Genomic DNA, 15,297 nt, shown 5'->3' with positions numbered 1-15,297 from the left:
GTGGAAATCCCCATCCTTTACTTGTTATAAATCAGCAGATGTTATGTTTAATCTTTCAATAGCCAATGTACCCTCTAGAGTTATTAAAAATGTCCATTTTTAATTAAAATGCCACCAAATAATTTTTTTAATCATAGAGTGAATCCCATCCAAATGTGATTTAAAATACAAAATGGTTGCCGTGATCAAATAGCCTGTCACAGGTAAGTACAATTTCCTTGGTCCTCTTTTTTAAAAAAAAAAGCTAGGTCTCTCCTGGTGTTGTTCACATTGAGTCAGCGATGCACAGTTTTATAAGAACAGTTGTATTATACAATTGTAATAATGACTGAATTTTATTTCTAAATGTACAATAATTCTGTAATGTTAAAATCAGCCAGTTGTCTCAAACATTTAGCCAGCAGAAATGAAACCGGGCAGCAAGCCTTGGTAACTGTGTGTGTTAACTAGCTATCCCGAGAATGAGTGCCAGCTGAGACATGCCAGTGTCGAAACTCCTTTTCTGTGGCTTTGAAACGGTGGGAAAGCCCCAGGCAAACATTCCATTGAAATGTTCAAACATTGACGTTAACTGTTTTGGCTATCAACAAGAATTATTTTCATTTGGTGTTGATTACTAGCTAATGTGGGTGAATTAAAATGAGAGGCAGGTTGTTTGCTCTCAATTCTAAAGGTGCATCTGATTCGGAGCCCTCGTGATAGCTCAGCAAGCCGAATCCCCAAGAGCACAGAGTAAGGCAGGTGACAGAGGAGTTTGTGTCTCTCTCGGACAGAGTGTGCAAAAGAGCTCTAACAACAAGAAACAGAAAGACCAGCTAGCTTTCATAGTCATAGAATGATAAAGTACAGAAGGAGGCCATTTGGCCCATCGTGCGCTCTTTCCCCAGAGCCCTGCAAATGTTCCCCCTTCAAGTATCCCTTTTGAAAGTTACTTTTGAATCTGTTTCCACCACACTTTCAGGCAGTGCATTCCAGATCACAACAACTCGCTGTGTAAACATAAAAACATAAGAAATCGGAGCAGGAGTAGGCCATTTGGCCCCTCGAGCCTGCTCCGCCATTTAATAAGATCATGGCTGATCCGATCTTGGGCTCAGCTTCACTTCCCTGCCCGCTCCCCATAACCCTTTGTTTCCTCATGTCACCTCTGGTTCTATTGCTAATCACCATTCATGATCTTGAACACCATTATCAATTCTCCTCTTAACCTTCTCTGCTCTAAGGAAAACAACCCCAGCTTCTCTAGTCTCCATATAACTGAAGTTCCTCATCTCTGGTCTCATTCTAGTAACCCTCTCCAAGGCCTTGATATGCTTCCTAAAGTGTGGTGCCCAGAATTGGACACACTACTCCAGCTGAGGCCTAACCAGTATTGTATAAAGGTTTAGCATAACTTCTTTTTTTTTGCAGTCCATAACTCGATTCATAAAGCCAAGGATCCCATATGCTTTTTTTAACAGCCTTCTCAACATGTCCTGCCACCTTCACCAATTTGTGAACATCACAGCCCCAGTCTCTCTGTTCCTACACCCCGTTTAAAAATATATAATTTAGTTTATACAGTCCATCCTCATTCTCTACCAAACTGTATCACTTGGGAATGGCTTAACTTGAATGTGGGCCCACACTTAGAGAGTCAGTAAGGTTATTTTTCATAATCCCAGAAGAATTGGAAGTTGACCATTTTTACTGTCAAACCACGTACTGTTCATTCGTATACTTCATGTATAATAAATCAGTTTATTGGTTTGAAATTAGAAAAACACGAAAGACTATTCACAACTTTTAGAGAGGGAATGCACATGCGATATTACAGCAATTGGTATAGAGTAGGTGTGCTATTGTTGGGGCTCAAGCAACTGATGACTGAGATAATTACACTTAAACAAGGTGCAAAGAACTGATTGAAGTTGCTTGAAAACCTAACTTCGCCTAAAATCAGCAGAACTTTGAAAACAATGAATAGAGAGGATTCAGTAATGAAGGTAATCACACTTTTAACAAGGTGCGGAAAGCTTCTTATGTTGGTTGTAATGGTAACACTGTCCAATGTCAAGGGGAGATGGTTAGACTCTCTTTGTTGGAGACCACCATTACCTTGCACATGTGAGATGCAAATGTTACTTGCCACATATTAGCCCAAACCTGAATGTTGTCCAGGTCTTGCTGCTTGCATGTAGGAGTGCTACATTATCTGAGGAATTGCGAATGGAACTGAACATTGTTCAATTATCAGCGAACATCTCCACTCTGTCCTTATGATGGAGGGAAGGTCATTGATGAAGCAGCTGGAGATGGTTGGGCCTAGGACACTGCCCTGAGGAACTGCAGCGATGTTATGGGGCTGGGATGATTGACCTCCAATCACCACAACCATTTTTTGTGCTAGGTATGACTCCAGCCAGTGGAGAGTTTTCCCCCTGATTCCCATTGACTTCAGTTCTACTAGGGCTCCTTGTAGCCACACTCGGTTGAATGCTATGTTGATCTCAAGGGTAGTCACTCTCACCTCACCTCTGGAATGCAGCTCTTTTGTCCATGTTTGGACCAAGGCTATAATGAGGTCTAGAGCCGAGTGGTCCAGGTGGAACCCAAACTGAGCATCAGTGAGCAGGTTATTGGTGAGTAAGTGATACAAGATAGCACTACAAGCGGAGATTTTTCACGACAACACTTCTGGTGAACTGGAAGTGTTGTGTGGGCATAGAGTTTGTCTATTCTGCAAGGCATCGAGCTTAAATAAAAGTGAGATGGACACGGATCCTGTGATTTTTAACGGGCATTTTAATTTATATTGTGGCTTTAGCCTCTTTGGACCAAATATCATTCACTCACCAGTTTCCCTTTACAAGGTTCCAGCTTTGTTTAAAAAAAAAATCACTGCACTCAATACAGTTCTCTCTCAGTCCGGAAGCACAAGGTAAAATTATTTGTATACCTGTGATTTACATTTTTGATTACCACTTAAAAAATATATATGTATTTTAAAAGTTCCATTCCTATGAAGAGTAGACTTGCTGTCTGTGCCATGTCAAACCGGCAGGATGGGGTCTCCGTAGGCGCAGTCATCCTCTATTGCTAGGTTGTAGAAGCTTCCTTGTCCTCCTTTGTAGGCACTGGTGACAATTCGTAGCCAACCTCTTTCCCCCTGAAACAGTAACCCACAGATTAATGTGGTCACGGTCGAGCACAGCCGCCAGGCTCGTCGGGTGTAGGCCCTCCCTGAATGAGTTACATTTACAAAGATTTGGGAGGTCTTCCCTAATCTTCAGCTTGGCTGAGGCAGTGATTTCTTTAATAGCTGTACAACCACCTAAGGACTCATTTTAAGAGTGGAAGCAAGTCTTCCTCGATTCTGAGGGACGGCTTGTGATGATGAGCTGAAGGCTCATACAATGTGAACATCCATCACTGTGCTCAAATGTCTCTAAGCCAAGCGACTTGAGAAATCCATACTGGCAAGAGGGTTAAAAGGTTAAATTATGAGGACAGGTTGCATAAACTTAGCTGGTATTACCTTGAGTTTCAAAGGTTGGGGGAGATCTGATTGTGATGCTTAAAATGATATAAGGATTCAACAGATTGGGTACAGAGAAGCTATTCCCTCCAGTGTAGGAATCCAGCAGAAGGGGGCATAATCTTAAAATAAGAGCTAGCCCAGTCAGGAGTGAAATCAAGAAGCACTTTTTCCAAACAAGGTTAGTAAAATTTTGGAACTCCCTCCCCAAAAGGCTGCAGATGCTGGGGAACAATTGAAATTTTCAAGAGCAAGATTGATAGATTTTTGTTAGGCAATGGAGCAAAGACTGTAAATTGAGTTGAGGTACAAAGCAACCATGATTTAATTGGAGCACTGACCACACTCGACCAGCTCCGCTGGGCGGACCACATTGTCCGCATGCCTGACACAAGACTCCCAAAGCAAGCACTCTACTCGGAATTTCCTCACTGCAAATGAGCCAAAGGTGGGCAGAGGAAATGTTACAAGGACACCCTCAAAGCCTCCCTGATAAAGTGCAACATCCCCACTGACACCTGGGAGTCCCTGGCCAAAGACCACCCTAAGTGGAGGAAGTGCATCCGGGAGGCCACTGAGCACCTCGAGCCTCGTCGCTGAGAGCATGCAGAAATCAAGCGCAGGCAGCGGAAAGAGCGTGCGGCAAACCTGTCCCACCCGCCCCTTCCTTCAACGACTATCTGGCCCACCTGGGACAGGGACTGTGGTTGTCGTATTGGACTGTTCAGTCACCTAAGAACTCACTTTTAGAGTGGAAGCAAGTCTTCCTCAATTCCGAAGGCCTGCCTATGATCTAATTGAATGGCGGAGTAGGCACAAACATGAGGTGGTTTAGGGTTAGGGTGCCAATGACAGGAGGCTTGGAGCCACCACATACTGGTACTTGAAGGTCATACGCATATGAAGTCGAAGAGGTTTTGCCCCTCGACTTTACACATCCTGGACTTGGGGCTGGTAGATTTAGCCGTACCCCACTGACCTATGAGAGACATTGTAAAACATATCAGTGAGTTATCCTCAATCAGAATAAAACAGCTGAAGTTTTCCTTCATGTCCAATCTCAAAGAACATCCTTTAAATACCCCTTTTTCCCCCTCCCTCCCCCGTCCAAGCCAACCAACAAAGCTCAAAGCTGCCGAACAGCCTGGGAATGATGAGGAATCTGAGCAGCACTTACCCATGGTTCACCCCAGGAGTTGCGCACAATCCAGTATTCAACTCCGTTCTCGTCTACGCCCCAGCCTGCCACTGACACAATATGGTTTATGGAAGCGTCTGTGTGGTACTCCGAATACACTCCTCCAGTGTAGGCGTCCAGATTGTCTGTAGCCATAATGCCGCAACTGCGAGGAATCAGATGAAAACATTCACCAAATGCAACCAGCTCTGAGATGGAGTCTCAACTTTCAAACAAGCACAGGATAGAGCAATACATATACCGGGCAGCAGGTTGCAAGGCCCTTGTGTACTCTCGCCTCAGAGCCAAATGGTTCTAGGTTTAAGCCAGATTCCAAACTCTTGAGCACATTTGTGCTGACACTTTAGTGCTCTTGGAGGTGCTGCTCTTCGGATGAGACATTAAACCGAGGCCCCATCTGCCCTCTCAGGTGAATATAAAAGATCCCAGGACACTATTCTCCTCAATGGCCTGGCCAACATTTATCCCTCAACTATCACCAAAAAACCCAAATAATCTGGTAATTTATCACAGTTGTTTGGGAGACCTTACTGTGTGCAAATTGGCTGCCGTGTTTCCCTACATTACAACAGTGACTACACTTCAGAAGTACTTCATTGGGTGTGAAGTGCGTTGGGACACTGAGATTGTGAAAAGCTCAGTAAATCTTTCTTTTTTTCAGGAGTCCGGGTTCCTTCTGGTAGTCAGCTAGGTGGAGGAGGACCCATCTCTGGTCTGTGCTGAGTTAGGTGATCGCAACCAGTGCAGTGGTAATGCACTAGTGGCCTCAGTGCCCCTAGGTTAGAGAGGGGGTTAAAAATATGACGCAACATGGTTTCTTCCTCCCAATCGCTGGAACCTGCATGTGGTTGGAGATTGAGCGAGGACAGGATAAGGCGCAGGTGCAGTCCCTTATGGTTGAATAGCCTGCCAACTTTCAATGTCAGTGCTCACGCACAAAGACGGGTCACTCTCATTGTCTACTCACAATGAGTGTAAATGCCTGGTTGGATCCTCCTTGCTCCAACTCCCACAAGTGGACCAACGATTGTTGTATTCAAAATTCCTCAACACCTGCTCATGCATTCATTGAGGCTCCCATTTTATGCCATCCCTACAAGAATAATACAGGAAGGGATGGACCAGATGAAATGCTGTACCTGATTGGACCGTTGGCATAGATCTCCGCCATCATCTTCTCTCTGCCACTGACGCTGCCGTAGTCACCGACTTGCCAAAGTGTGTAATTCTTGATCACGTGGCAGACATTAAAGGTCATGCAAGTACCGCACTGATTAAACGGCAAACATCCTAAAGGTGGGGCAAGGAAACATGGGCAAGGGTCAAAGCTGGGGTCAAACGTTTAGATGCTGCTCGTTTGTGCTGCTCTGTGAAGCCAGTTTGATACATTTACGTTGGTTGTTCCCAGACCTAGAAATGACTAATTGCAACTATGAAGCATCTTTACTGCTTCGCTATGGATTAACAACCTAGAATTACCTCTAGCAGCCAAACCAAACACAAGCTCTCTGGAAAAGAGAAAGCTGAGGGGTGACCTGATTGAGCTCTTGAAGATTGTGAAAGGATTTGATCAGGTAGACGTAGAGAAGATGTCTCCACTTGTGGGAAAAGACCAAAATTAAATGCAGGATCGTCACTAATAAATCCAATCGGAAATTTAAGAGCAGCTTCTTTACTAGAGACCAGTTAGAATGTGGAACTCTATCACATGGAGTAGTTGAGGCAAATAGCTTAGATGCATTTAAGGGGAAGCGAGATAAATGCATGAGGGAGAAAGAAATGGTGTTATGCTTATAGAGTTAAATGAAGAGTAGTGGGAGGAGACACGTGTGGAGCATAAACACCAGCACAGACCAGTTGGGCCGAATGGGGTGTTTCTGTGTTGTTAACTCTATGTAAGTGCTTCAGCTAGACGTAGACTAATACATTTTAATCAGTGTACCTTAAATTGGAATCCCCAATGACCAGATTCCAGTGTATTCCAGGACCACTCCCCAGACTCCCATCAATGTAATACAGGGTGAAGGACACAGCACAGTGAGAACTTTACCTTGGTCCTTGGCCTGGTAGTTATTGCAAGTCTCGTCTGGAATGCCGTGCACATTTGCATATTCCCACACCCCGGAGTGATCTCCACCCTCACAGGAGCCTGCATTCGCGCAGTCAATGACATTCTGCACCGACAGATAGGCGGATGGCCAGGCACCTTTACGCTTAATATTGATCCGATCTGAAAAGAAAAGGAACTGTTTGTTAGACAGCCTCAATCTGGGTGGCAGAACTGGTGCCATCACGGGGACTGGGGGCTGGCATCAGGTTATCACACTGGACTTTCACCTCTGGCTCTGGGTTCTAATCTAACAGACTGGTGGGGTGAAAGTGTCCCCTGTCTGCTGGCTGTGAGGGAGAGCATTCCAGAATTCTACTACCCTTTGTGTGAAAAGTGTTTCCTGATTTTACTCCTGAATGGTCCAGCTCTAATTGTAAACTTGTCCTGCTACCTTCAAAGATTTGTGCGCAAGGGGGTGGTACACGGCACAGAGGGTAATAATACTAACAGTCCTTCTTGATGTGTGGTTACATTAGATCCATACATAAATGTAACTTGCATTAGCTTTCTCTCACTGTTAACTGGGACTAACAGCTTTCCCTGCACTGTGCCCCCCAAATGCTTCAGGATATGGAGTCTGTTTCTAGTTTTCTTACTTCCTGCCCTGGTGGCACTGACTCTTGCTGGGTTACAGTTCTACAGGAGCCACATAATGTACCTCTGGCATATTACCCAGTTCACCAGGGAGCCTCGAAGGATATTTCAGTGAAGATCAGATTGTACCTGCCAAAGCACTGGTGCTCCCGTGGGCCCAGCACGATCCGCAGTACTGGGGGATGTGTTGGTTCCTGGTGGTGCTGACGAAGTTAGTGCCATTCACATTGCGCCAGTCCCATGCCTTTGGCAAATCAGCAATGGGAAGGTATTCATGGGGTCGTGGGTAAGACCTGGGGGGAAAGAACATGTGAAGCAACAGGAATTTCAAGAGTGTCTGAGTCTGGCTTTATCCAACAGCATTAAACTAGAAAACACATGGTAACAAACGGAGTTTTGTTGAGAGACGCGTTGATCCATCTTTCCCACAATGGATTATCAGTGGAGATAAATGAATTTCCTACATTATCTTAAGAGACCAACGGTTGTTTAGAAAATAGTGCTCTGGAGCAGAGAACAGGCTGGACAGGTATAGATTCTCAAGTCAACAATCCAACTTCTTGTTATCAAATGCGTTTTGAAAATCCAAATACACTATATCCACTGTGCCCCCTTACCTACCCTGCTAGTTAGAACCTCAAAAAACTTAACAGATTTGTCAAACACGATTTCCCTTTTATACCAGTTATTAAAGTACTTGTTCATCGATCTGTTCTGAAGAAGGGCCTAGCCCGAAACATCTGAGTGTCTATCCTCCCCATGAACGCTGACTGACTTGCTATGTGTTATCTTGTTTTGTACCTAGGAGAGTCAAATCAGGGATGAATGATTAGGTGACATCAAACTTGGGTTTTAAATCTTGAAAGTTTGTTCGAGGAAGAGAGCAATGATTGGTAAAGAGTTCCACCATTGAGGTCCTTGGAAACTGCAGGAGAGGCGATTGCTCCAGATTTACTTTACCTAACCAAGAACATCTTATCCGCTTCCTCTTCTCGGGTACATCTCTTTTCAGGACTAAAGTGGACTGACTGGTTTTTCCCATCTTTCTTCACAAACTCAATCCTTTGATGCCTTCTCTGCATTACCAAAAGGGCTTGAATGTTTCCCTTATATCTTAGTAACAGAAACTGAGCGCAGTATCCAATTCCTTTTGTAAGAGCTTGGCTGCTTCCTTCTACTTGACTTCCCCTAATTCAGTATCAGTGAATTAGACCAGGTTATATTTTCCAAGACATTAATGTGGATTAGAAACCATAGAGGCCCCAGCACTAATCCCTGGATCCCGACATCGCTCCTCTCACAAGTACCTTTACCTATTGTTGGCATCGCTGACAAGGCCGGCATTTATTGCCCATCCCTAGCTGGTGGTGGTGGGCCTTCTTTGAAGCAGTTTGATAGAACCAATTGGCTTACTGGGTCACTACTGAGAGCAGTATAAAGGCCAAGAGGTTTCCTTCCCTACACGATAAAAGTGAACCAGTTGGGTTTTTACGACAATCCGACAGCTTCATGGTCACTTTTACTGATGCCAGCTTTTTATTTACAGATTTTTTTAAACTGAATTCAAATTTTCAAACTACCATGGAGGGATTGTAACTCGTATTCTCTGAATTATTAATGCAGGATCTGAATTACCATTCCAGTAACATAACTACTACATTACCATTCCATTCCATTAGCTGAATACTTACCCATGCCTTGGTTTAGCATCAAATTTGCTCAACTTTCAAGTTTAGCAGGGGACGATTGCATGCAACATTAGCGGCTTACTGGAAATTCAGGTCAACCACAGTTTATGGTTTTACATTATCCATATGGGATGTCACTTCCTCAAAATAAATCGAGGAGACTGGTTCCTGCCCTTCTCAAACAGCATTAGTTGTTATTTATGATCACACGGACTGACCTTAAGCTTGCTCCTGATAATTGATTCCATTAATTTATCAGCTATTGATGGACAATATTGGAATAGATCCGTCTACTTGTTTTTAAACCCATCTAAAACTTCCAGTTGATGGTGATCTGTAACTCCATTAATGGGGCAAGATTTGGAACTGCATAGGGTGGATGTAGAGGAAATGTTCTTGTGGAAGAATCTAAAACAAGGGGCCATAACTATAAGATAGTCACTAATAAATCCAATAAGGAATTCGGGAGAAACTTCTTTACCCAGAGAGAGATGAGAATATGGAACTTGCTACCATATGGAGTAGTTGAGGCGAATAGCACAGATATATTTAAGGGGAAGCTGGATAAATACATAAGGGAGAAAGGAATGTAGGTTTTGCTGATGGGGTGGGATGAAGCTTGTGTGGAGGATAAACACCACCATAGATCAGTTGGGCCGAATAGCCTGTTTCCTGTGCTGTAAATGCTATGAAAACAAGGATGAGAATTTTGAAATTGAGATGTTGCTTAACCGGCAATATAGGTCAGCGAGCACAGGGGAGATGGGTGAGTGGGACTTGGTGCGAGTTAGGACATGGGCAGCTGAGTTTTGGATCACCTCTAGTTTACGTAGGGTAGAATGTGGACAGCCAGCCAGGAGAGCGTTGGGATGGTCAAGTCTAGAGATAACAAAGGCATGGATAAGGGTTTCAGTAGCGAATGAGCTGAGGCAGGGGTGGAGACGGGCGATGTTACAGAGGTGGAAATAGGCGGCCTTGGTGATGCTGTGGATAACACTGGAGGGAGGCCTCAGAAGTAAAAAGGTTAAGAACCCCTAGTCTAAACAACTGAAGGCATGGCTAACAATGGTGAAGTAAAGAGAGAGGGGCAATCAAAAGAGGCCAGAATTGGAAGATCAGAAAGTTTGGGAGTAGGTTGCACAAGAAATAGGAGCTGTATGGCCCCTCAAGCCTGCTCTGCCATCCAATAAGATCACGGCTGACTTTCAACCTCCATTCCACTTTCCTGCCCGATCCCCATGTCCTTTGATTCTCTTAGAGTCCAAAATCTATCAATCTCAGGGCTGAGATGGAGAAGGTTACAGAGATAAGGAAGAGGGATTGCATGAAGAGATTCAAACACAAGAACGCAAATTTTAAATTTGTGGCTTTGAGAGTCCGGGAGCCAAAGTAGATCAGCAAGGACGGGGCCAATGGGTGAGTGGAACGGTGCGAGTTAAGATACAGGCGGTAGAGCTTTGCATCAGCCCAAGTTTACTGATGGTGGCGGATGGGGGTCCTGCCAGGAGATCATTGGAATAGTTGTGCCTGACGGCGATAAGGTCATGGATGAGGGTTTCAGCAACAGTTGTGCTGAGGTATGGAGGTGGAAGTAGGCAGTCTTTGTGATGGTAGAGAATTTGGGGTCGAATACAGCACCAAGGTTGCAGACAGTTTGACTCAGCCTGGGACAGTGGCTCGCGAAGGGGGTAGAATCAGTAGCAAGGGTAGAGTTTGTGAGGGAAAGGTTGATGGATTGGGCCTTCCTAACGTTCATCTGGATCTTCCAAGACAGGATGTCGGACAATATTAAGAAATGAGAAAACACATGGAGAACTGCCCAATTTGTACAATGATTTGCTGCTAACTGCCAGACCTTTCCTGATGCTCTCTGCTCCTTTAGTGAGAAATTATATATAGTCTTTTTCACCACAAGTTTCTCTCTCACACCACCTAAAACTTCATGACCTCAAATGTTGCTTCCCTCTTTTTCTTCTCCATTTAGCTAACTGTCTCCAAGCCCAGTGTTCACACCTGACTTTTCTTTTGATTTGGCCAGAGATCGCAGTGAATTCAATATGGAGATTAAAATTGCAGACCCCTCTTACACCAGCTCATTTGGTCATCAGATTTGAATAATGGAGTGGGTGTCGTTCACGCTACAGAAACTTTGGGAGTGAATTTCCACACGGCTTCTCTTGCTGACTGGTTGTGGTCTCTGCTGACGTTACGGATGTGGAATAGGAAAATCCCCGAGGAAATTCACATTTGTGATCCAGGCTCGATTACTGCATCAAACCAAGCTGAGGATCGGGAACAAAGAACAAGTGTGGCAGTCCATGCAGAGTACTACTGAGCGGATCCTCGGCGCAAGCCTAAACCTGCCTTCCCACTCCGCCCATACAGTCTCTCCCCACCTCATCAATCCCCATGGCTCTTCTCTCGTTCCTTTCGGTGGTGTTTCTAACCTTTCCTCAATGTGCACAGTTCCAAGTAAACAACTCACTGTCCTGTGGGATTTACCTCTATAATCATACGTGCTCTCCTGTTTTCTTCGCAACCAATCTCATCCCTGACATCATCGTGCTGTACACTTTATTGTTTTAATGTCCTTTCTCTAACAGGACACCCAAACAGCACATAGCGCTCGAACTCTGGCCTGACCATTGCCTTGTATATATGTATTCATTACCTTTCCTCTAGCATTCTATGTCCCTGTTCATAAAACCTAAAATGCCACTGGCCTCCTTTATGATTTTATCTGCGTTATTCATGGTTATATATTTGAACCCCTAGATCGTTCAGTTCATCCATGTTCTTCAGCATCTTTCTACTGAGTTTACACTCTCAATCCTTGTTTTTTTCCTAATATATTACCACATATTTATCCAATTGCACCTGAGACCTATCTGCTCATTCTACAACAACAACTTGCCTTTGTATAGCGTCTTTAACCTAGTCGAACATCTCAAGGACAGTAATCTGACAAAAATTGATGCCGAGCCACACATTAGATGTGACCCCAAAGCTTGGTCAAAGAGGTAGGTTTTAAGGAGCGTCTTAAATGGGGAGAGGTAGAGAGGCGAATTTTGAAGAGGAAATTCCAGCGCTTAAGGCTTGGGCAGCTGAAGACATGGCCAACAATGTGGAACAAATGAATTGGGGATGCACAAGAGGCCAAAGTTGGGGAGCGCAGAGATCTGTGACGGTTGTAGGAGGTTACAGAGATAGGGTGGGTGAGACCCTGCAGAAATTTGAAGACCAATATGGGAATTTTAAAAAGAGGAGGAGGTTAGAGACAATGGCAACAGAGTTTGGATGAGCTGAAGTTTATGGGGGGTCCAAGAAGATAGGAGGCTGGCCAGGAGGGTCATGGAATAGTCGAGTCTGGAGATAACAATAGGATAGTTGAGAGTTTCAGCTGCAGACTCTCCAACTTTAAAGCCTTCCTTTCCCGTTTATTGATCAGGAAGCGGAGTGTAGTATTCTTGTAAGCTCATAGATGCCTTCCTTGTTTTACGTTTCTCTCACTGACTCCATGCCAACCTCATCCTCTGTATCCCTATCTGCACTTGCAGTGAGGGCGAGGCGAGATATCTTTATTAAAGCTGTCTCAGCCCTTGCTCTCTGCAACCCTCTCCCTAAACCACTTTGCACACCACATACCTTCACCAAACCCATCTATTCAACCATTCCTTTAGTTACCTCTCCTAACTCCCCCTTTTGTGCTTGGTGTATATTTCTCTCATCTGTGAAGCTTCTACATTAAAGGCACTATGTAAACACAACTTTCTGGTAACCATTCTAACCTTTTGTCCCTTAACACTTTGTTTAACTTTGATTCAACCCAGTATCTTTATTATCTTCACTCATCTGTCCAGTCCAAGCTGTCCGCACTGACCACTCTGCTACCTCATCTGCATCTCTGACCCACTGTGAGTCACCTATTCAGTCCATTATCTACATTCCATTTACAACAGCAACACTGCATTTCTATAGCACCTTTAGCAGTGTCAAACCTCCAAGTGGATGGACCATGAGCACAGAACCAGGGGTCGCAGTCTCAGAATCAGGGGTCGGCCATTTAGGACTGAGATGAGGAGAAAATTCTTCACTTAAAAGGTGGTAAATCTTTGGTATTCTCTACCTCAGAGGGCTGTGAAGGCTCAGTCGTTGAGTTCAAGAGGGATCTAGATTTTTGGATATTAAAGGAATCAAGAGATATGGGGATAGGGCGGGGAGGTGGAAGATCAGCATGATCTTACTGAATGGCGGAGCAGGCTCGAGGGGCCGAATGGCCTACTCCTGCTCCTTATGTTCATAGGAGCAGGAGGAATGTTCTGGGGAGGCAATCATAGTCATGTTCGGAGGTGTCTTCTGAAGGAGATGGGAGATTGGGGGGTGTAGGGCAAGTTAGCAAATGCAGAATATAGGCTCTGCCCCTGAAGCTGAAGGAGGGGAACCAAATGAAGCCAGTCAGGATAGAGTGTGCTGGATCCTCACTGACCTTAATCAATTCAGTGCTGGTCAATCCCCCTCAAAAATCCCCTGACCTTACCCTTCTAAGTTTTTGTTTCCTCCTCCCCCGGGTACTAACCCATCACAGCTTCCTGTTCAATCGTTACTTTTGAGGGAGCAATCACTGTTCAAATGCAAAGGGAATCGGTCTCGCACAAACCCGACAACCTAACTCTAACCCGTCACATATAAAGTATGCTCCTAGTCTGGAGAGCTCAGAACAAGCAGGAGCTGTGCCCGGCGCCGGCTGCAGCCAGCACCAGACTCGGGGCTTCGCTCTGGTGGGTTATAAATCCAGAAACTATGTCCCCACTCACAAAATAAAAATCCGAGCAAAACAAACAGGAAGTCATGTATAGGAAGTCGGTGTCGGTATTGAATGCAGAAGCTCTGTTTTAAACGATCAGGTTGGACCTGGCCACGAAAGGGTCAGATTGCGGCAGGACCCTCGCTCTTTCCCCAGGGGGTCCGGGGGGTGGGGGAGACTGGCTGATCTACCCTCCCAGCCCGGATTGTGCTGACACATGATCAGAAAGGCTGGCTGCTGAAATCCCTGCAGCAGACTTGCTCCCTGGGCTGCTGCTCCCCATCTCTGGCCCATGTCCCCTCGCTCTCCTTACCTGACTCCTTGAAACTTTCTGCCGGGCACAGGTTTGTGGCAGGGCTGGCCACTCCTGAAGTGCAGGGCGGCCGAGGCGCAGCTCAGGAGACACAGGGCGACCAGCGAGCGAGACATGGTGAGAGAGAGTGGCGGCGAGGTCACTGCGAGCATCAATTCCACCGCCCGTTCCAAAGACAAATGCTGAGCGATTTTTGTACGTGGGAGGAGGAGGAAATTATTTGATTCTTAATTCCCCCTCCCCCACGATGTCATGTGAGAGTGACAATGCAAATTCCATATTCAGGGTACTGACTCATTTAGCACTTTATCAGGACGTCCCAAAGCGATTCAAAGCCAATGGTTTACTTTCGAAATGTAATAAAAAGACATTTACATTTATATAGCGCCTTTCACGACCACCGGACGTCTCAAATCGCTTTACAGTTAATGGAGTCGTTTTTGGAGTGTAGTCATTGTTGTAATGTGGGATACAGCGAAACGTGGCCTGCCACATTGCTCACAGCAAGATCCCACAGAGCAGTGAGATGAATGAACATATACTCTAATCTGTTGTAGTGATGTTGGTTGAGGGATAACTATTGGCCAGGATACTGGGGAGAACTCCCCTGCTCTTCTTCGAATAGTGCCATGGGACCCTGTATGTCCACTAGAGAGGGCAGATCGGGCTTCGGTTTAACGTCTCATCTGAAAGACGGCACCTCTGATAACACAGCGCTCCCTCAGTACTGCACTGGGGTGTCAACGTCGGTTATGTGCTCCACTCCACACCAAACATTCACTGAACCTCCGCCATGTTCTCCCACCGCACCTCCGCACCAAACATTTGCCAAACCTCTATCACAATCACCCACCACATCTCAGCCACAATCCCTCATCACTCCGCCGCCCTGATCACTCATCTCAAGTCCACCATGATCTTCCATGCTCCTCTGCTTTACCGGGGTCCAGCCGATGTTCCTGCCCATGCTCCAAACAGCGACCTGGATCCTGATGACGTCACCCAGTCGCCCACCTCAAAGTCATCACACACTTGGAGCGGCTCGTGCTGGATTATGCCCCCTAGTTCTAGTC

At 45.4% G+C, this 15,297-nt stretch overlaps 1 protein-coding gene across 1 annotated transcript; it reads right to left on the bottom strand.

Moving 5' to 3' along the window:
- Nucleotides 1-2,766: 2,766 nt before the first annotated feature.
- ctsz (cathepsin Z) lies at nt 2,767-14,446 on the bottom strand. Its single transcript, XM_070895934.1, has 6 exons — nt 14,225-14,446; nt 7,549-7,712; nt 6,766-6,945; nt 5,855-6,005; nt 4,695-4,860; nt 2,767-3,148 (listed from the first exon to the last, which is right to left on the bottom strand). Exons 1-6 carry the CDS (start codon nt 14,374-14,376, stop codon nt 3,032-3,034), a joined length of 930 nt encoding a protein of 309 aa, XP_070752035.1. The 5' UTR covers nt 14,377-14,446; the 3' UTR covers nt 2,767-3,031.
- Nucleotides 14,447-15,297: the final 851 nt, after the last annotated feature.

The sequence above is a fragment of the Pristiophorus japonicus genome, chromosome 12 (genome assembly GCF_044704955.1).
Source record: "Pristiophorus japonicus isolate sPriJap1 chromosome 12, sPriJap1.hap1, whole genome shotgun sequence".
Classification (NCBI taxonomy): domain Eukaryota; kingdom Metazoa; phylum Chordata; class Chondrichthyes; family Pristiophoridae; genus Pristiophorus; species Pristiophorus japonicus.
The sequence above is the reverse complement of the archived record's forward strand: the minus strand, read 5'-3'. Positions and strand labels throughout refer to the sequence as shown.

Excerpts from the sequence above, each read along its gene's own strand:
- ctsz (XM_070895934.1), bottom strand. The coding sequence starts at position 14,376 with ATGCTCGCAGTGACCTCGCCGCCACTCTCTCTCACCATGTCTCGCTCG. Across the intron at positions 6,006-6,765 it reads CTACCAGGCCAAGGACCAAG|GATGTTTGCCGTTTAATCAG; the intron begins GTAAAGTTCTCA and ends CCCCACCTTTAG. Across the intron at positions 4,861-5,854 it reads TATGCCAACGGTCCAATCAG|TTGCGGCATTATGGCTACAG; the intron begins GTACAGCATTTC and ends GATTCCTCGCAG.